At 61.1% G+C, this 22,033-nt stretch overlaps 1 protein-coding gene across 1 annotated transcript in view; it reads right to left on the bottom strand.

The window, feature by feature from the left end:
• SEPTIN9 (septin 9) overlaps positions 1-22,033 on the bottom strand; it is an 88,207-nt gene that overhangs the window by 42,701 nt on the left and 23,473 nt on the right. Inside the window, exon 2 of the mRNA XM_035342263.1 lies at positions 4,893-5,552. Within this exon, the coding sequence (XP_035198154.1) occupies positions 4,893-5,552 (660 nt within the window). The remainder of the gene's footprint in view (positions 1-4,892; positions 5,553-22,033) is intronic.

Here is a 22,033-nt window from a genome sequence, read left to right as displayed (position 1 = left end):
CTATCAGTTTATGGCGTTGGCACCGTACCCAGCCTGTGGTGTCCTCTCAGCTGCTGGCCAACAGAAACATCTCAGGCAGGGACAGGCCTCTAGAAATAGTTCAGAAGAAAACTATTTCGTTGCTGCAGAAGGTTCACCACCATTGCCATCACTTCCCTCCCCCAGCAGAGAAGTCACAAAACGAGGGGCCGGGCCTTACTGCAAGAGATCAAAGCAAACTCTTTGTTTTTATCTCGGTCAAGATAACGGGTTTTATTTGCCTTATCAGCCTGCAGGATGATTAACCTAAATGTGAGAAAGCTTCACGATGCCAGAGGAGCTCAAGGGTGGGGAGCATGTCCCGGAGCACAGCTGCTGCAGGCTTCAGACGTGCCGACACCACGAGGCAAGCAGAGCGGGTCCTCGCCCGGCCTGCACGCGACGCCCGCCTCCCCCGGCCGTGGCTGCGGGTCCCGTGGCCTTCAGCATCGCTCCCACACCAGCAAACCCAGCAGCAGGCCGCAGGGCTCACCCACAGGCTTGGGTGCAGCTCAGGAAGGGCCCTGCAGCCGCACGAGGCTCCAAGTCCACCATGAGGAGCCCCACGGGACCCCACAGGCCTGCGGGGCCCATGCTCCGGCCCAATGCCCCGGGGTACCGCCGGTCACCTTCCGCCTGCACCGGGAGGTTTGGACCTCTCCACGAACACACGCAGCCCTACACGCTCCCCGCAGGTTTTTGGGAGCACGTGTCGATGCACAACCTCGTCCTTGATGCACAATCCTGTCCCCGGCCCAAACTAGACATGGAAGAGCCCTGCCAGGAGCACCCCGCGGCTCAGCACCCACGGCTTTGTCCCGTTCCCCTCTCAAACAGGGCAGGGCAGGGGGAGCTGTCAGGTCTCCCATGGGAACTACTGCTCCTCATCATGAATCCGGCTGCTGAGGTCGCTGCTTTGACTACAGGCCCTCGGGGACCTGCAGTGGGGCAGATGAACTCCCCGTTTGTATTTGTCTCCGAAGCACAGCCCGCATCTCCTGCGGGTCTTGCCCAGCGCAGGAGGCAGCAGCAACAGCTCCTCGGGCACTGCCCTGGCTCCCCCCTAGGTCACCCTGAAGGTGCCCAGAGGAAACACAGCAAGGGGCCCACGAATGCCCACGTTCACCCCGATGACCGCAGCTGGACACGACGGCAGCCCACGCGTTGTGAGTTTGGGAGCAGTGCTCACGGTGGGTGAGGATACGCAGCAGAGTGCCGGCACATCCACATCCCCTGGCCCCGTTCCTGCCCCAAATACACCCTGAAACGAGCTGAGCTGTTCCCTGCACAGCCAAGGGGAAGAGAGCACGGTGGGAAGGAGCAATCAGAGAGCTGCCAGCCCCCCGCTGACACACGGCCATGCACGTGGCCTCGCGTGGCTGCCGTGGCGGGCAGCGTCCCCGCGAGGGGACACGAGCATCTCCCACGCACGCAGGCTCCTCGCACGCCTTCCTTCCAAGTGGCCGGCGCGGCAGGGCTCCGTTTTTCCAGATTATCTCATTTTTGGCGCCTGCCCCGAGCACGCGGATTTGGGACTCTGCATTTCTCATTCAGCCTCCCCGTTTGGGATCTCGGGCTGGAGGCGCTTTCCTGTTAAAAATAATAACAACAGAAAAAAAAAAAAAAAAAAAAGGCTACCCGTAACGTAGCCCAAATGTGTCAGCTGGTTTTAAGGAAACGTTTCCCTACAGCTTTAATCTCTTCGTACAGTTGCATCGCTGTGCAGCTCAGGGAGCTGGAAATGATTACTCACTGTTTATGCACACAGGCCTGGCCTCTTTATTGTGGGCAGAGCCGTGCTCGTAGTCTCTGGATCTCTCTAAACCCTGCTCCAGCCCCGCTCTCATCCCTACAGAAGGGCACCAAAGGAAAGGTGCCCGAGGTTCTGCTACGAGCTGGTGGCTCGAGGCTCGCTGCAGGGCCACCGCGATGGGACCCCGAGTTCTGGCCACGTCCTCCCCAGGGAGAGCTGCGGAGAGCTAAGTCCTCTCCCTCTCCGCTCACTCTCACGGAGCCTCCAAGTGAAAAACAGCAAGTTCTGAAGACAAGGCTTGCCGTAGGGGTCCAGGGCTGGAAAAAAGAGTGGAAAAGTTGAGCTGCTTCATTCTTCTGAAGTTGTCATGCTTTTTCTGTGGAAGAAGAGGAGCGGGGACCTTGCTGCTATTTCAGAGACCCTGGCACCCGTGCGGCTGCCCCAAAGGGACCAGGGGGAGGCGGAGGGACAAGGCTCAAAAAAGCCAGAACCTCAGGCACTCTGCAGCCAGTTTTACCCACGGACCACCACGCATCAGCAGGGATGTGCTTTGCCCAGACTGACAGCTCCGACGCGGCCACTGCAGAGGATGGTCAGGCTCCCGTTTTAGGTTCCCATTATTCACCTCTTCTACCTCGATTCACCGACCCAAGCTGCGGAGCCTCCCTGCGAGCAAGGACCCCGGGGAGAACCAGCACGGCCCTCCTGGTGTGCAGGAGCTGGGAGAGGGGCAAGGGGAGGCTCTGGCAGCAAAGCCACGGGCAGGGACAAAAAGGGTCACATCAAATCATCAGGTCAAAGCGGCTTCCATTTCTCATCTGGGATCACTTCTAACCTGTAACCTGAGATCCTACAGCCAGCCTCAACCCCAAGTACAAACAGGTCCAGATCTGGGGGGAGCACAGAGAGGATAAAGCCGACATGAAAAACATTAACCTTGCTGGGCCCAGCGATGCCTTCCCCTCCCAGCCATCACCAGCTTGCAAGACACAAAGAACAGCGAACGAGATGTTCCACAAATGAGTAAGCCACCCGTGATACTCCACTGCCTCCACAAGCCCTCAAGTAACAGCCCCAAACTTGTCAATCTTCCAACATGCCTCTGAAAACACGTTTCTAAGCCTGGCCTGTTATCCAGCCTCTGGCACCCTGGCCAGGATTTCAGGGCCCCCTTCCCGAGGGACGGGCTGTGCCGGGCAGTGCCCCACTGGGGCACGAGGCAGCTGAACAGGGGGCCCCTCGCCTGGTGTCCCCCCACGGAGGGACACAGCTCTTCTCCCCTTGCATCTGCCCAGATCAAAACCTTGCCCCAGCTTCTCTGACCCTCTCTGAGCGCAGCAATCCACATCACCTCCTCACTCGGCTCGTCCCAGCCGCTCTCATGGCCTGTGTCCCCGTCACCAACCACTCAAACCCGGCGTTAGACCCTGCAGGGAAGCAGGCATTGCTCCTCGGGGCGTGCAGCAGAGCGTGAGGAGGCTGCAGAGAGGGCAAGCAGAGGTGGGGAGCAATGTTTCATGTTCCTGCGCCCCACCAAGGCCCCACCTGTGCTGCTCCCCAGCAGTCTCAGCCCCCCACCTGAACGAGGCTCGGCTCTGATAGCTGCTTGCCTGTGTGGTTTGCTCCGAGCCCCTCGGGTGATGGCCCTTCTCCTCCAGCTGCCCTCTTCCTGCACAGCGTGCTCTCCCGCATACCTCCAGCACAGGCAGCAGGGCTGGGACAAGGGGTTTGGCGTGAGGGAGTGCAGCTGAGCACCGGCAGCTGGGGGCTGCGTGTCCCGGCACGGGGCTGGGGGCTGCTCACGGCACCCCCGGCTCGGCTGCTGGCACGAGGGAGCTGCAAGGCGAGCAGGTCCCAAAGGTGGCTGTGCCACACGAGCATCCCTCAGGTGCCCCACACCGAGAGGGAGCAGGGCTGCATGCCTCTGCACCCGTCCGCAGGGCACCCCAAGGGTGTAGCCCCCCCCAAATTCCTGTGTCAGCAGCAGGGAGAGATGCCGCCCCCTGCCCCACATCACCCCCGGGTGGGTGAGGGGCAGGGGCTCCGGGCTGCGTGCCCGTGTTGACCGGGGGGAGAAGCAGCCAGAGCCCTTCCTGCTCCTGCAGCTCTGCTTCTGGCTCTCCTCGGCCGTATTTAGACTGAAAGCCCCTTTTGTGGCAGTGCCAGGCTGTCCTGCTCTGTAAGGCAGGCCCCAGACAGCTGGGCTCTTTGGTAAAACTCACCCCCAGCAGCTGCCCCGGGTTTCTGGAGTCCCTTTTGATGCAAAGAGCCCCCCCTTTCCCCCCAGGCAGCTGGGGGATTCAGCAGCTGAGATGGTCCCCTGAGCTTAAAGCGCCCAGCTGTCTGCAGTGCAGAGCCCGGGGAGCTCCCCGCAGCCCAAACCCAGCAGGGTGAGGCCAAGGACAGGGAAAAAACAGGTCCGGGGCATCATCCACACCGGTGCTGGGGACAGAGCGCCTGGCAGGGCGGCCCAGGCTGAGCCACCACTGAAGTTGTGCTCAGACCTCAGCTGGAGCCGCAGGGACGCTGGCTTCAGTGCCCAACAGAGGCTGAATGGGAAACAAGGCGCAGCCCCCGTGGGGCAGGGCTCGGGGGTCGCGGTGGCTCCGGTCCCTGACGTTATCGGGCTTTGGCTCCGGCGGCCAGGAGAACAAAACACCCTGCCCCTGCTAACCAGGAGGCTGTTTCTGTCCACAGCCCAGAGCAACAAGACGAACAAAAACCATCCCAGAGACACCTCCAGAGGGACACCTCGTTCCCCATCCCTCCAGAGGCTGCTCTGGGTGCTGTGCAGGCGCTGGGTCTGCAGGCAGAGCTGGCCCGAGCATCCTTTCCGCAAGCAGCGCGCTTTTGGCACTCTCTCATTTTATTTCTTCAGGGCTCGATAGCATCTCTTATTCAAGCTGACAGCTCTTTCAGCCCGAATAAAACCAAGCTAACAGCCACGTGTTTAGACACCTGTGAGCCCAGAGCCGAGCCCAGCGCCGAAAGCCGTCACTGGCTGAGCTGGAAGAGCGGCCGTCAGCAGCGCTCCGGGCTCAGCAGCCCTGCGCAGGCATTGAACCCGCAGTGAGGAGCGGCCGTGCACCTGCCTCCCACCCCCAGCCGCAGCTCTACTCACCCTCTTCTCTCTTTGGTGGGCTCTCGACCAGCACCGGCTGTGGTTTTGGCTCTGCCTGGGGCGGCTGCGGGGCCGGGGCAGGCTCCAACCCCTCCGCCTGCCGCACCGGCGGGGCTGGCAGCTCGGCAGCCTTGGCTACCTGAATTTCCACTCGCTTGGTGGCCACGTCGGGCAGGGGAGCGTTGGCCATCTCGGCTCGGCGCTGGGGCATCTCGGGGATCTTTGAGGCCGGCGCCTCCGCCCTGCGGAGCCCTGGCTCCTGGGGCTTGCCGAGCGTGATCTCAGTCCTGCGCGGGGTGGGCTCCGGGGGTTTGTGCCCCAGCACATCTGCTCGTTTGAGGCCAAACCTCGACAAGCCCGAGGTGGAGTTCTCCACCTGCTTGGATGAGATGTCAATGGAGATTTCTGTTCTTCTGGACACCGGCTCGGGCAGTTTGGGTCCAGAGAGCTCCACTCTCCTCAGAGAGGACTTGGGGGATCGCTGGCCCGTGGGGTCTGCATGCCTGGCAGGCGGCTCCGAAGTCCTGGCACCGAGTTCCTGAAACTTCTGCGTGGAGCTGGACACCGTGGACCTGAGGAGGGGGTTCGGGGTCCGTCTTTGTGGGGTGGAGGAATTTGAAGACTGATCTACCTCCTCGACCTCAAAAGATCTTTTCAGAGCTGAAAGACATTAAAGGAAACGCAGAATTTAGTTACCAGCCATCTACGCATCTCAAGGGACGCTCACAGGAACCGTCTGAGACCCGCGGCCCTGTTGCTGCTCCTCCCCGGTGCCACGTGAGGATTCACAGCCCCATTGACTGAGGGCCAGGCTCTGCCGAGAGAAGCTACAAACCCAGAGACAAAGCTGGAAATTGGAGCAGGAAATTCAACCCCAGAGGCATAACGTGGAGTGCCAGCCTCCCCTACACCAGCCTAGCCGGCCCCGTTCCCCATCACGGCACAGCCTGGGGCTCGGCAGCCGCGCTCCGAGGGCTTTCCTTTGCCTCTCACATCCAGAGGATGCACAGATAAACACCGGCTTCCCAGTGACCACTGCCAGCAAAATCCTCCTCCGGAACATGAAAACAATCTCCGAAGAGCCCTGAACCCAAATAACGCGGCAACAAAAACAAAGGTGGCAGTCCCAGGAGCTCATATCCTTAAAAACAACCCCAGAGACCCTCTGAGCCAAAGGCTGCAGTGCTTTAAAAACAAGAGCAGGAGACCCCCAGCACAAGGAAGGGGCAGACCAGGAGGTGCTGGGGACATCCTAAAATCTAAACAGCATCACCCCTGTTTTAACCAACTGGGAAATGAAGAGGCAAAGAGAGAGAGAGAGAGATGCAACAGCAGAGTTAGCAGTGAGATTCGAGAGGATTTCCCAGTTAACATTTCCAGAGGGAGCAGAGCCCCCCTTTCAGCACCAGGCGGGGTCTGACACCGCTCCCACCACCACCCGAGCCACGTGCTGCCCTAACGTGGACGCGTGGGACGCCAGCAGGCAGCACAGACACCCGCACACATCCCTGCCGTCTGGCTCCACCTGGCACACGGGTCCCCACAGGCTGCTTAAGACTGAAAACCTCAAAACCCCCAAGCCAGGAACCTTTCTAAGGAAACCTCCTGGAGACAGACCTTCAGCTCGCTGGCTCTGAGCTGCAGTGGGGACATCGAGCACCCCCAGAGGAAGCCCCCACCTGTGGCTGATGCTCCCCTCCTCGATGCGCAGCTCCGGGGGGGGGGGCAAGGTTGGGCTGAGCTGTGCAAGGCTGAGCAGCCTGCTCCGCCCGACACACTCCTCAGGGCTGAGTCCCCACATCCTTTACACCAACTGGGCAACACCAGCAAGAAATCGCCTTGAAAATCTGCCCCTAGATCCCACAGGATGCCAGGGGTGCAGGAGAGCCTCGCGCACGGCTTTCCCTCACCCTTTGCCATCCGGCCACCCCTGGTCCCCCCTTCTCCTGCAGCTCGGGAGGAGCTGCAGAGCCCTGGAGGTGTCGGCGTGCAGCAGAGCGGCCCCGGGCTCGGCCATGGGAGGCAGCTGCCGCGGCTGCCGGCAGCGAGCAGGGGCAGGGAAGCGTCCACGTGGCAGCCGCTCGGCTCCGCTCCGGCAGCAGATCGCAGCCGCTGACACGCACGGCTTTGGGCTGTTTTCCCTTTTTTCGGGGGAATGCCCAAGGAACTGTTAAATACGGACGCCGGGCTTTAGAAAACTATTCTGAACGAACGCTGGCTGGGAGCAGGAGCCTCCCCAGGGTGCTCTGTGTCAGTGACGCTGCAGAAGCGGCTCCTGGGAGCCCTCCACGCCCAGGAACCAGCACAAAGGGACACAGGGATGTGGGCAAGGACGCACACCTCGGTCCCCCCGCTGGAGCCCGAAATCCCACGTGGGAAACGCTGGGAAGCAACAGCATGCGTGGGACGGGCTCCTGCCAGGGGCAGGATGTGCAGAGAGGCCGCCCAAGCCTGGAAACCCTGAGGTGCCGTTTGGGTACGGCATCCCAGCTGCTCGTGTGTTCCCCCCAGTAATGACAGGAGGGGTCCCGGGGGGGGCAACTAGTAGTGACAAACCCTGCACCTCAAAACATCCAGGGCAAGGAGGGGCTGGGAGCAGGAAACAAAGCGGAGGACGTGGAATCATCCTGCCCCATGGAGGGGGGCCGCTACCCGCGGCACAGCCGGAGCCACGCGGGGCTGCCACCTGCGGAGCCACTGCACCTGCGGGGAGGTAATGGAGAAGCTGGCAAGGAAACCCTTTTCCTCCATTTTATCTGCTCCGTTTTCTGGACCCCCTAAAGGCTGCACGTCAGGCACTGCGGAGCCGCATCCGATCCTGTTATCAGCTCCCAAGAGCGAGCGACCGATTTAAAGCAGCCCCAGCCTGGGAGCTGCTCTGACAGGTCCAAAGCTCTCCAAAAGCGAGCGGGAGCTCAACGCTTCTCCACCACTCCCACCGCCCATCACGTCTCACATTTTAGCCACCTGCCCCCATGCCCCAGGTTTCAAACACCGCGGATCAAGCCCAGGCTGCTCTTTGCAGGAGGCAACGGGAGCAGCAGGGACGTCCCGAGAGCAGCCCCTCCTGTCCCCAGGCAGAGCCACACGGGGAAGGGGACGTGGGTGGAGGACACAGCCCCGTGCCGCCGGTTCCCTGAGGTTTTCCATCAAGGTTTTGTCCGCTTCAGGCTTTTGAAACCTGCTCGTCACGCCACTGAGTTGGCTGGCAGGAGGAGTTTTATTCCCCTCCACAAAGCAGCCCAACAGCCTAAGGACAGACGTGTCCGGAGGAGCAAATGCTCTCAAGAAACCCGACAGCGAAGGAAATGCTCTGAGTTTCTCCCCTTTGTGAACGTCCCTCTGGAAATGTCACTGCACCCAGCGGCTCGGGGATTTCTTCCTGAGCTGTCAGCAAGTTTTGGGTACGAAGAGCCCCGCTGACCTCCCGGGTTTGTGGTGTGAGCCACCCGTCAGCCCCGCTCCCTTCGGTCCCCGCGGGATTTGCCAGCGCCGAAAGAAATGACGGCAGCAGTGACCTGGTGGTGAGGAACGCGGCGGCACTGCAGGAGCCGCTGCCTGCAGCCTTTCTGCTGACCCCAAGCCTCTCCAAGCGCCCCATGGCTGGGGCAAACCCGCACCCGCAGCACGGCCCCTGGAGCGCTGCCATCCCCTGCCCTTATCTCAGGCCCGGCCTGGGTACAACACCCAGAAGTGGCACTTCTCCAGGTCCTTCTGGGCCCCGCGGCAAAAAATGAGGAAAAGGTCAGAGCCCAGACACAAAGGGGGTTCCCAAAGCCTAAGGAAGAGCTGCAAAGCCGCGATTAGGGGCACAGAGGACTGGAACCAGCCAAATACCCCTTCCTGTGCCCACGCCGTGCCCCGGAGCAGCAGCGAGGGGGTCCTGAGGGGGGTCCCTCAGGGATGCCACCTCCGGTGACACCGGTCCCCAGCACGGCCGGAGCTCCCCTGCGCAGCGTCACCTCGCTCCTGCTCCTCGCGCAGAAAAGAGAAAAAGCTTGGGAAGCAAAACAACGGCCAAAAAAAAATAAAAAAAATAAAAAAAAGAGAAAAGCTTAAAAATAGCCTGTCCTGTCCAGAGCCAAGAAAGGAAAGCAAACAGCCTCTGCTCCGCAGGACCCTCCCCTGGCTTCCTGCGGGGAAGCTGGCGTATTAATTAAAACAACAGGAGCCCAAGGCCAGCCCCGCACGGTGCTGGGGCCCTGTTGGCAGCCATGGGCAGTGCCCGGTGTCCCCGCAGGCTCCAGGGCCACATCCCTGATGGCCCAGACCAAGCAGGGAGGGGGACGGCCCCGCTGCGGGGTTATATCCCCCTGTGACGTTTCCCTGGGGCTGTTTGGGGTCAGCAGGGCTTCCCCAGCCCCACCAGCAGCACCCTCCCGCTGGCTGGTGTCGGAGGCGCGGAGCATCGCCCTTCCTCCTCTTCCTCTCGAGGTGCCTGCGCCGCGGGGCGTGAGCGCCAAGCAGGGTTGTCATTTACACGCGTTTCCTTTTAACCGATTCGGACCCAATTCGGGCAGCCACTGCCTCAATCCGTGCCGTGGGAAGGCAGTGGCTCCCGTCCCACAGCAAACAAGCTGGAAATCCCCTAAAGCGAGGTTCCCAAGTGCTCCCTTTCGGTGCCAACCCAACCCGGGCGGCACCACGGTCGAGCACGGGCTGCGGATCGCTCGCTCGGCCCCTTCCCAACCCCCCTGGAGGCAGGGACAGCCGGGCAGCCCCCGCGCTGAGCGGCCCCAGCGCTAATCCTGGCACGTGGGGCTCGGCGTGGCAGCACCTGCTGCCCTGCTGCCTGCACGCAACTGCAGCTCCTGCGAGCCCCCGGCCTCGACCCCCAGCTTGGCAGCCCAGCTGAAGTGAATGCCAGCGCACGCGGGGGCCGTCGCCGCTCTGCGAAGTAATTTTATCCTCCGAAAATGTTTTGACACATGGAAGAAAGCAAATCTGTACTTGAAGCTTCACGATTTCCTTTTGCTGCCGATGCTTTCCCCCCCGCTTAAAGCCCCGTTCTGGAAGCGCCGCTTCCCTCCTGCGCCCCTCCTGGCACGGCCGCGTCCCGTCCCGGTGCCTCCGTCCCCTCCGCCCCGCCTCTGCCACCCAGGGGGTTCAAGCCAAGTGGCTGCAATGCCCGTGGGCTGCTCCCTGCCAGCCTGGCGCTGGGGACAAGACACACACGCCTTCATCCCGGGCTCGAGCACTGCCGGAGAAGCAGCGAAGAGCTCGTGCCCCCATCCGCTGCGTGCTGGGGATGCTCGCATGGTGCCACCGCTGCGCCCTCCTGGTCACGCCACGGTCAGGGCCCGGCCGCGTTTAAAGCTGCTCCTCGGGGGATCCTGCAAACTGGGAAGAGGGGGCAGAGGTCTGGTTCAGATCCCAGAAGCACGTACGCCAACAGCCACGGGGTTCCAGAAAAGCCACAGGCAAGTGGAAGGGCTGGGGGTCGCGTCTCATTGCTCCCCTCCAGGCTGGGGGGTCGCATCTCATCAGCCCCCTCCCTGCAGGAGGGTCCCCCCCCACGTCCCAAGCCCTGGGATCGAGGCAAAGGCGCCCTGGGGACACGAAGGGCTCTGTGGCTCCTGCCCAAAGGCTCTGAGCATCCCTGTGGGTGCTGGGAACCGGGGGCGACGCCACTCGTCCTGCCCCGGGCAGCACGTGGGAAGGGGCTGTCAGCAGAGGAACATCTGCTCCTTCTTTCTTTCCTTTTCCTTTTAACCAGAACACCCCAAGCAACAGGCGAGGGGATGCTTCACACAAGGAAACCTCTATGCACAGAGCTCTGGAGGAGACCAAAATAAACAGCCAGGGATGCTTTCTCCTCCCGGACCTGCGCTGGCTGCTTTGCAACTTGAGCCCCGGGCTGTGCCGCGGTGCTGAGCTGCTTCCCATTAAACATCCTCTGCCCCTCACATGGTTTCTGTAACCCAGGGGTTACATTTGCTTGCTTGCTTAAGCACTGAAAGCTTTCCTTGCGCTTTCAGACACATAAGAGCCTTATGGGAATAGGCCAGCCCGTCGCCCCGGTGTTTCACACGATACAATGGGCTCGTTTCAGAGCGCTGACTTTCTCTAAACTGCTACCAGATGGCGACCTCCTGTTCCCGGGGAAGGCAAAAGGGGGAGGCAGCGGCCGCAGGTGTCCTCTTTCAGCGGCCCCCCCGGACCCCATGCCAGTAACTGTTCGTGGCCATCCGAGCTGCCCGGAGCCCTGTCCCCCGGCAGCAGGAAGCTCCCTGCCTCGACTGGCCCCGCCGGCACCCTCCCCGTGTCACCGCGGGGACACCCGCGTTTGGTTTTTAGTGCCGCTTACCCAAAACCACTGCCCGGGGTGCCGACGGGGAGCTGCCAGCACCCGCAGCACCCAGGAGGCCTTTAGGAGGAGCGAGATGCCTCGGCTAGGGGAGCAACACGATGCTCTTCACGTACCTGCCGGCCACGCGTACGGCGTGTTCGAGCCCTAAAGCTCCTGCAGCAGGGCTCGCTTCCACCCGTCCCCGCGGCAGGGGGCTCCCGGCGGTGCCAGGACCCAGCTACACACGGCTGGGACGGGCAGGGCCCGAGGGCTGGCAGCCCGCAGAGCCCCCGTGCCGGCGCTCCCCTCCTAAGGGCTTCAAGAGCTTCGACACTCGCAGCTTCGAAGCAGCACAAGAGGTTGGGGTCCCCCTCTTACCTCTGGGAGAAGCTTCAGCAACTTTCCCGAAGCTGCCGGTCATTTGGGGCAAGGCAGGAGGAGAGGTCAGGATTGCCCTGGGCTTGCACCGGGAAGGTTTCATACTTTTCTTTTGCCAAAAAAAGTCAGTTTCCTGCCACAAATACACCTACATAATGACGATCTGCTGCCGTGAACGGTTTATGCAAACACAAACCCTTCCCTTGACTTCAAAACCAGCGTTAACGAGGAGTTTCCATGGACTTCATGGCCTGGCACAGGAAGACATCAGTGGCGACGCGCTGTCACCACGCAGTGCTTCGTGAGCTGTGCAGTCCGTAACAAGAACTGAATTACGGAGGAAACTTGGGGATAAATGCAAGCTCAGAGCTCTGCCGTCACCCAAAGCCTGCCGAGCAGCGTTTCGCTCCTGTTCAGCAAATTACGACAGCCTCTGAGAGCGATGCAGCAGGCCCAGCCGTTTATCAGCACACAAGAGCAAAGTTGGAACTAAGAATAGAAAAAATAATAATCCACGCTCAGATTAAGCCAAAATCCCAGATTTCCAGTCCCTATAAGGGAGCTCCAGGAAGGTTTTAGCTTTGAATCTCCGCCGCGCTTTGTTTTATATAACCGCTAACCCTCAGCAAAATGCTTCCAGATCAGAGCAGCTATTTGACTTCCCCCATGAAATGAATATTTCGCCTTCGCACAGACAGCCCCGCGCAGAACAGGGCATCCAGCCCCGCAGATCGCATTACTGGCTCTCTGCACAGCTTTTGCCTCCGGTCTGTGCTCCGGTTTCCTTTCAGGAGGGGAGAGGGAAGAGGGAAATAAATCCTCCCCGCCTCCCAGGGGACTGCAGCTTTGGTTTGATCCAGCGGTGTCTCTAAAATGCTTTGCAATTATTGCCCAGAGGGCCAACCTGGGGTGCAGATGGTCCCGCGGCCCCCAGACCACTGCCAGCTTCGGCGCTGGCTTGCAGGGCACCACCGCTGCAAAGGGTTAAGAGCAAGCAGGGCCCTGCACGGCTGGCTTGAGGAAGCCCAAAGCACTGAGCGGCGTCAGAGGCTCTGCCAGACGCGGCTGGGGATGAGTCACGGTCCCGGCCAGGCACCCAGAGGGGACATCAGGAGTGACTCAGGTGGGCAGCGAGCCTGGGGGACGGGGCGCTGGGTGATTAAATTGATTAAATCATTAGGTGATGAAATCTCAGCGTGATAATACGCTCCGCCGGGCGGAGTTAGGCTGGTTAAAATGCTACGGAAAAGGATGAATCAGTATGAATGGTTAGAGGAGGGGCCACCTCCACCAGCAGTACCCACAGACACCCCTTCTCGCTGACCCCAAGGAACCAAACCAAGCACAGGTACCCCCGAACTAGCGACCCACGGCACCCGAACCAGAACAAAGAACTCCCCAATGTTGGTGCCGCCGACACCACGACCACCCCTGGGTGCCCGTCGTCGTCTGCAGGGCCACCCGAGGAGCAACAGCACCTCGTGGAGATGTCCCCAGGCCAGCGTGACCTTAACTCGGGTGCCAACACCAGGGCCTCTGCCGCAGCGCTGGGGGACGCAGGGGACAGGCGGCACTGCCACCAGACCAGCCACGAGCCAGCCCGGACGGGCCCATGGTCACCGCCCCGAGGTGTCCCCAGGAGCCCCGAGGGCTGAGCGCCGTCCAGCAGCCTCGCAGAAGCCACCACAGTAAAAGCCTGAGTCACGGCGTTGGGAGCCGAGAGCTCTCCTTCATCGGGGGCAGCTTTTTGGAACAAGGCAAGGACAACGAGGCACCCTGTCACCGCCCGAGGGCTGCTCCCCACCGCTGCCCTTTGGGGCGGGGAGGGCTCAGCAGCACAGTGGGTCGGTGCTGTGCCCCTGCGAGCAAAGCAGAGGGGTGCCAGCACCAAGGGGCATCCCGTAAGCATGGAAGGCAGGACACAACCCCAACCCCATGCCAAAGGGCAGGACGGTGCAACCCGGCCCTGCCCCATAAAGGGCCCCCTGATGGACACTGCCCCCACCATAAAGACACGTCCCCATCAGCAACAGGACTCAGACCCATCGGCTTGCTTTGCGGGCTTCCAACGAGCTTTACCCGGGACTCAGCACCACTGCTGCCTCCCCGACCCAGCTCTGACGGCCAGGAGGTGCCCTGCAGGGCTCGCTGCAGCACGAGGAGGGAGGGAGGGGAAGGGGAAGGGCCTATGTAATGGCACTGCAGAAAGACAGCGCCTTAAATATCAAGTATCGGAGCCAGAAACGTGAACACCCGGGGTGATTATGGGCTCCCAACTCTCCATTACTGCCTTTGGATTCATGTCAAGTCCCAGTGCAGGCCCTCGCGGCTGCTGTCTGGGGCCTGGCTCCTGGGAAAAGGGGCTGAGCGAGGAAGGGCTGCAAAGCAGAAAGGGAACCAGCAGCGGGGCCGCAGGGCACCTGGAGGTGTCAGGACGCTCACTCAGCAGCAGGTTTGTGGCATTTGTTAGCCAAGAGCTGTAGGCACGGTCCCTCGGCCATGACGACGTGACCCAGGGCGCTCCAGGAGCGCGTGCCCTCACTGCTGGCATAAAGCACCAATGGGAGGTACCAAGGAGCAGAGCAGAACGACTACATTTTAGGTGAAAGCTCAGGGAGAGATGCTACCAAGATCCCAGAGACCAGCGAGCTCTCGGTAGACGTGCTCCAAACCCTGACTTCCCTCCAGGCACCAGCAGTGCTGTGCAGCCAAAGAACTCATCCTGCTCCTGGCACAAAGACCCGTCCACCCTCCGTCCCTTCCCTGCAGCCACTTTGAAAGGTTCCTTTCTAATTACTGCGACACCATGCTCACTTTGCCCAAGGCACGTCTCAGACGGGCAGCAGGAGCTCGCCCCTACCAGCCAACGCTGGAATCCGTCCCGCTGACACAGCGCCAAGGACGCTCCGCTCCCCGCTGCGGTGGTTGCCCGTCCCCGAGGACACGCGGCCCAGCCCTCGTTGCATAAGATGGCTCTAAACAACGACCTCTGGACGATCCTACATCCTAACCGGGGCCAGAGGCTATCCCCAGAGCCCCGCTCACGTGGATGGAGAGATCCACGTCCTGTTCTTCCCGTTCCCACTCCCTCACAGCCTCTGTATTCCCAAGGAACCAAATATACACGGGGAAAAAAAGAAAACAAGCCACAACTGCAGGTCTCCGCTGCTGGATCCAGGCAGATGCAGTTTTTCCACTTGGCATGTGAAAGGCCAGTTCCTCTGGAGAAGACGCGGCTCCTGCCTTCCCACCGGCACCTTCCCCAGCTCCTGCCTCTCCCCCAGGGGCTGATTTGGCAGAGGGCTCCCGGCCAGCCCGTCCTTTTGTCTGGGGCTCGGAAGCGTCTGTGAAGCTCATCTTCGGGGCTGTGGGAGGTGGTGGCTGTCTCGGAGCAGGACACAACCAACAGACCAGCTGGGAGAGCGGTGCCAGCCCCAACTGCTCCATTCTGGTGGTAAGGAGCATCGGATGCGCCGGCTGCAGGAGGAGGTTTTGGGATGGCCCAGGAAACGCAGCAACCGGAGTCCAGGAGCTTCGCTTCGCTCCCTGGGTTGCGATGATCTGCGATGTAATCTCGAAGATCTTTTTGCATTTCCTTTTCCAGGCATTGAGCCTCCGCACACCAGGGCCCTGAGTCACGCAGCCCGGCCCCCAGCCCAGCCCCTCGCCTGCGAGCCCCGGCGAGAGCCGAGCCTACAAAACCCCCGCGGGAGGGACGGAGGAGCCTGGATCCAGGGAGGCGCTGAGGGAAACACGAGACAGCCCCGCTCCGGGGCCTTTCCCCGTGTTGAATTCGAGGCACATCACCCCCATGACACCGTGACCACCCCTCCGGCGGGCTGCTGCTAAGATTAGCAGCAGGGCTGAGCCTTCCATGGGCAGCAGCTGCCCCCGGCGCAGCAGGGACGCCAGCCCCGAGCCAGTCCCGGGCACCCACGTCTCTGCTCGGGAGAGCCCTAAGGACGAGCCCGTGAGATTCATGGGCATAGAAAAGGCAACTTCTGCGAGCAACCTGGCCGCCTCTTTTCCTCTTTAATGACCCCAAAAACCACAGCGCAACTTAGCTCAACTCATTGAGACAAAGTCTGTGGCTGAAATACCAGGAATAGCGCTCGCCGGGCAGCAAGAGAAGTACGTACTGAGGGGAAGGTGCCAGCAGTGGAGAAGGAAAACCAGCAGTGATGATGAGAGACGCCTTGCCATCGGCAACGAGGCAACGAGGCGTGCTGGTGGGCTGGGAGCCCCGTGCCCTCGGCCCCGCAACGCCAAGGTTTGGGCACCAGTGTGCCCATCACTTGCCAGCTCCTGGGGGTTCGGCTTCCTATCGTTATCCCAGATTTCACAAGAGTTGGGCCAAGGGGAATGCGTAAGTCAGGGAAAGCTCCCCAGGGGCTTAACCGCTGCGGACGAAGGCTGTCTGGCGGTTTCTGCTGGAGCGGAGCTGCGAGCCCAGGCTCTGGCCCTGGAAGTGGCGTCTGACCCCGCCACGCTGCCCTGTGATTTCTGTGACAGCCCTGCTCGGCACCGACCGCCACTCGCAGCTTGCATCTGCCGTGAAACTTCGTGCTTCTGCATCACCACACGGCGAGGAGCCCGGTGCTAACCCACAGCGCTGGCAAAGAGCGCTCGGCGGCGCCGCTGCCAGCGCCATCGGCAATCTCCAGCACGCTGGAGCCTCAACGGCAGCCGCGCTCCCAAGGGAGCGGCACATCTCTTCTCCCCCTTAGAGCAGGCCACACGCACACGCTGCTTTTAACTCCTGAGCGGGAAGCAGGAGGCCAGCACCGTGGAGTTATCTCCCTGCATCACCACAGCCAACCACCAGCAGCGAGGGGAGCATCCTCCCCTCTCCAGTCCCACAACTGAACACCGAGGACACGGACGCTGCAGAATCGCTCACCCTGAGCGGGATCGGGATGGTTTGGGCTTCACACGACGCCCACGCTGCCCGCGTCCCACCACCCAGCCTGACCCGCTGCGGCAGGTTCCTGCAGCCCCGCCACAGGCGAGCTTGGGAAGTCCTGGCACAACCGCGGCTGAACCAGCGGCGCTGCCGAAGAGCTGCCAACATCTATAAACCCGTAACTTACGTCCTGCAAAGCCTGGCAAACCGCAGACCTAATGCTGCTCTGCCCCAGCTGAAGGTGGGGAAGCCCTTGCCGGTGGAACGAGCGGGGCTGGGGCTCCCCCGCGGCGCTGCTGGCTCAGCACGAGGTGGGCGCGCTGCTGCCTGGCCGTGGCCGTCCCCACCGCAGCGCCGGGCACGCAGCACACAGCCCACTCGCTGCGCTTCCCTCTCACACCTTGCTTTGCTTGGAACCTGAACTGTAACCGAGTATTTGGTTACTCCTTCCTCCGCAGAGGGGCCCCGCGGAGCTGGGGGTGATGGCAGCCAAGCCCCAGACCCGCTGGAGCCCAGCGGTCCCACACCGCACAGAGCTGCGAGGAGGAAGGGCGGCAGGAGCAACCCCGGTGGGTCGGGGGCTGCTGTGTGTGACCGGCAAGAGCCGAGGGGGCTCTGCCTGCCGGCTGGCCTGGTGTTTCCTGGCATTTTTGGCTGCTCAGCCACAGGCCGAGATACCCCCTGGCAGTCATTAATTGCCCCGTTGTAGGGATGCTGCCGTGCAGCCCAGAGAACTAACTGAACTGTGAAACAGGCCCCAGATCCCTGCTCAAGGCCAAGGACAGACCTTATTTTGGCTGCGGCTGCACAGGGCTGCTGTTTCCTCAGCCTCTCCCTGGGCATGGGCAGGGGCGGCGAGGCACCGCACACCGTGGCGTGGCACCGCGCGTGGCTCAGCCTCACCAAGGAACACGCATGGCCCGGAGCGAGCAGCCCCAGCGCTCCCTGCAGCGCCTTTACCATATCCAAGCTGGGAATTATTCCTTCCTCCGGGATTTAAACACAACGGGGGCAGGCAGGAGACCTGATATAAACACAGATATAACCACAGATGTCACCACATCGGCGGTGCGGAGCCCTGCAAGGGGACGCTCCCCAGTCCCCAAAGAGGGGTCACAAACATCCCCGTGAGCCCTGGGGCAACAACCCCGCGGACATTTGGGCTGCTCCCTGTCCCAGTTCCCGTTGGCCCCGGCCTTCCTACAGGATGTGGCTTCCCTGGCCTCCCGCTAACCCTCCGCCCCCACCCCAGCGCTGCGGCACAGCCCGGGGCGGCACAAAGAGGAGGCAGACACGGCTGCATTTTAGGGCGAGGGCACCCGAGAGCCCAGGAGCAGCCTGCTGACACCCCAGCCCTGCCACCCGTTTCCTGCCCCACCTGGAAGAGGAACCGCGGGGCTTTCGGCTTCCTCATCTGCCCAGCAGGAAAAGCAATATTCTGCTCCTTCATGGAAGGCAAGAAGGAGTTAGCCAGGAGGCAGTGAAGTTTTCTCAGCCTATCACAACGCACGCGGCCCCTGGACGAGCTTTCATCGCAGCCCCCAGATCCCTACGACTTTTTTTTTTTTTCCTTTCCTAAAAACCGCTGCACGAAGCTCTCCTTGGGTCGCTGCCAGGACGCGGGAGTGCATGCGTGCAGGGACGCTGCTGCTGCCCTTCCACAGCTCCGCTCTGGAAGATGAGCTCCCCCGAAACGCCCTCTCCATGCCTGCTCCAGAAAAATCCCCCTCTCTCCTCTCGCCTGCCCTTAACCCACGCAGCTGGCAGCAGCACCCTCTCCATGAGTCCATTTTCTTGTCCCTTCCCTGAACAGCCAGGGCGCTGGGAAAGAGCCGCAGCCGCCCGGGGAGCCGGCATCATCCCCTCCAGCTCGGCATCATCCCCTCCAGCTCGCTGGGGACTGCAAGGAGATATGCCAGCGGGGAGCGGTGCAACGCTATCAGGCAGCTGGAGCCGTGCCACAGGACAAACCCAAAGCTTTCTGCCGCAGGCAGCTCCCGCTACGGACGTTTTTGTAACTCAGATTCAGTACCCACGTCGCAGCTACTTCATAGCTGTGTTTGCATCCAAAAATCGGGGAATCCACAGAATGGCAGCGCCTGGGGATCCACAAACTTTTCACTGCGTCACACTTCGCGTCCCCGGCTGAAAACCCACCGAAAGCAACCGGGGAAAGGCAGGAAGGCGAAGCGTCCCGCAGGACCCTGCCTCAGCAGCTGGCAGCGGGGCGCAGCGCTACTCCAGACAAAGCCACGGAGCCGAGGCAGAGCCGAGCTCTCCTGGTTCCCCCTTCGCAGCCCTCCCGAGCCCCACGGCTGGAACCCCACGGCTGGAACCCCACGGCTGGCAGCTCCAGGCAGCTGCTGCAGCTCCGGGGGTCGAAGAGGATGGGGTGGAGATGGGGTGGGGACGGGAAGGGCTGCGGGACCCCAATAGGGCTGCGGGACCCCAATAGGGCTGCGGGGTCCTGGGTAGTGCTGTAGGGTCCCAGTAGGACTGTGGGACCCCGGGAGGGCTGGGGGGTCCGGAGGAAAGGCAAAAGGCTCCCTGTAGGGCTGTGGGGGTCCTCGGGCAAAGCTGTGGGACCCCGGGCAGGTCTCCGGGACCCCTCACCGGACCCTCACCGTTTCAAAACCCTACAAGACGCCGGTGACCCACCGCCCCCCAACCAACTTTTCCCCGTTCCCCCCCCAGTGTCCCCCCCCCAACTTCCCCTCGGGGCCCCCCACCTTCGAAGTCGGAGATGATGCCCTCCAGCTGGGCGTTGACGGCCGGGTCGGCCATCCCTCCCCGCTGCCTCCAGCCGCCGCCTCCCGCGGCCGAATGAATGGCGGAGGCCGAGGGGCAGCCGCCGCCTCCCCGCGGCCCCGGGCCCGCTGCCACGGCCCGGCCCGGCCCGGCCCGGCCCGCCCCGCGCCGCCCACTGGCTGCTCCCCGCGCCCGTCAGCCCGCACGGCCCGCCCCGCACGGCATCGGGGGCCCCGGGGGGGGGAGAATGGGGCTGGGGGAGCGGGGAGTGGGGTTGGGGGAGTGGGAAGGGGGCCCGGGGGGGAGTCTCGGGGCTGACCCACACGCACGCAGCCCCCGTGAGGAGGAGGGGGTGGGTGAGGGGGTGGCTTTGGCTGCTGGAGGTGCCTTTGGTGGTCCTGAGCAGGGCTCTGGAGGTGCCTTCAGTGGTTCTGAGCAGGACTTCAGAGATCCACTTGCTGGCCCTGAACAGGACGCTGGAGGTCCCTTTACTGGTCCTAAGCAGGACGCTGCTGGAGGTCCCTTCATTGGCCCTCAGCAGGGCTCCTCCCGAGGTCCCTTCACTGGCCCTAAACAGGACTCCTCCTCCAGTCCTTTTACTGGCCCTAAATGGGACTCCAGATGCCCCTTTTCTGGCCCTAAGTAGGGATCCTCCAGAGGTCCCTTTGCTGGCCCTAAGCAGGGCTCCTCCTGAGGTCCCTCCCGGCCTCCAGCAGCTGCCACAAGCGGTGACACCCTCACCAAGCCACCCCACAGGAGCTATAGCACCCAGCTGCTGGGTCACACCAGGGATGCTCTCAAGCACCCCTCAGCTCTCCTCGGTCCCACCCCTGCAGCTCCCCCAGTCCTCCTCTTTGTTCTCTAACCCGAAGCAGAGCGCTAACCAGCAGCAGACACCCGGCACTACCGACCCCAGGCTGCATCCGCAGCTCTGGAAAATCAGCACCAACACGACCGGGGAGGCTGCGGGGCCTGCCCCGAGCCCAGCAGCACCAAAAGGGTCTCCCTCTGACCCAGGGCAGCACGGCACAAGTCAGTGCCAGGCACCGACATGAGCCCCTTCCATGCACATCAGCCTGCTCGCCACGTCTCGCCCTCTTTGGGTTTGTGCATCTCTGCTCGTCATCGGATGTTCCTCCCCTCCCACGCCGATTCACATTTTGCCCTCTTGACCCTCTCTTTTTATCCTCCCCACCCCACGCTTTTGTAACATCGTTTAAAAGAAGTGATGATACCCCTGAAAACGCGTCCAGACACATCAACAGGAAAAGCACAATTAATGGGCTTGGATTTTAGTCCACCTGGGGCGAACCATAACGAAACACTATGCAAAGCAGTGGTACTGGTGCCGTACATTACTGCAGAAAGTGCATGCTTCATCACATGTGTCATACTCTTAATTTTACCCAGAGAAGTCTGCAGACACCACAGGCTCTCCAATAGTGGATGTGAACCAGAAAATGAAACCAACAGCACCGATTTCCCAGACTCAAGAGATTCCACGTTAAATAATAATAATAGGAGAATAGAAGGCACTCCTGAGCCAGGTTTTACATACTGGTAATAGCTTGAGGCTTTAATACACGGAAAGGCATTATTTTAAAACATGAGAACAGTTCAGCCAGCCTTGAGAACATACCTTTAAAATAGAAGTATGGTATTCTAAGGCAGAGGCAGTGGTTTTCTTCTTCTTTCACAAAGAAAAGTGCTCAGCTCTTTCATTTCTTACATACTTGGTGATGGCAGGAACCAACACACCACAACAGTGCAGCGAGGAGCACACTTTGCACCTCTGTGCAGTTGCAGATACGGAAATGTAAACACATCCCTGCACGATACGCTGTCCATAAAGCCATCGGTGCAAGTCTCCCCGACAGACCCTCTGCCTGGCCCCCTCGCCTGCTCCGCATTTCCTAGAGGAGACCAAGAAGCAGCTTGGATTCACGGTGGGGGCTGCAGCTCTCTGTGCCGGGTCTGTGTCATCCTCACGTCCACTCACAGGCTTGCAGGATGGTGGCTATTGCCCCGTTACACCCGATCCCGTGCTGGCTGGCCTGGATCACTGGCACTGACTTTCAGAAGAAAGTGGGCTATTTTCTGTCTTGCCAGGTGCTAGCATGCAGCTCACATCCGCCGTCCATTCCAAGTGAGTAAAACATAGCTGTCGATATTCAGCCTGAGCCACCAGAGGAGTAAAAGCTGCTTTGTTAGGAGCTGTCAATGACTCCCCTGCCGGAGCTGTTACCGACATTGGGCTGCTGTGGAGGCTGTTAAGGATCAGCAGGTCCTGCTGCACCCTCATCACAAGGCTCCAGAATGAGTTTAAAAGGGAAAAATGAGCTAACCAAGACAAACCCAAAAACAATACTGTAAAAAAATAAAATGATAGGACCAACGTTAGGAAGGACTTAGCATACTTTAACGTTCAGAGTCTCTCCCACGTAACCCTCACAAGATTCAGCACAGGCCTGCTGCTTGGAGCTTGGTGGCACCCTCTGCACCACATCCCACAGGGAACAGTGTGGCACGGGGACGGTTTCTGAGGCCCACTGGAGGCAATAAGAGGTAAATTTACCAAGACGCCAGTGAGGAAGCTCAAAGCTTTCCAGCAGAAGAGTTCAGGCAGTTTGGCTTGGCTGCTGCGCCACTCTGCAATCACCCTGGATCTAATATCTGCTGCTAATAAAGGTTTTAGCAAGTCAACAGGCCCGGAGAAGAGCCCCAAGAAGCGTCAAGTAATAACCTGACTATTAGAGTTCATTTTCATTACAAGCGGCTGCCAGGAGGGTAAATATTGCACCCGTGTGCCCCTACGGCACTGAG

This window comes from Oxyura jamaicensis, chromosome 18, assembly GCF_011077185.1.
Source record: "Oxyura jamaicensis isolate SHBP4307 breed ruddy duck chromosome 18, BPBGC_Ojam_1.0, whole genome shotgun sequence".
Classification (NCBI taxonomy): domain Eukaryota; kingdom Metazoa; phylum Chordata; class Aves; order Anseriformes; family Anatidae; genus Oxyura; species Oxyura jamaicensis.
This window is presented reverse-complemented; position numbering and strand designations above follow the sequence as displayed.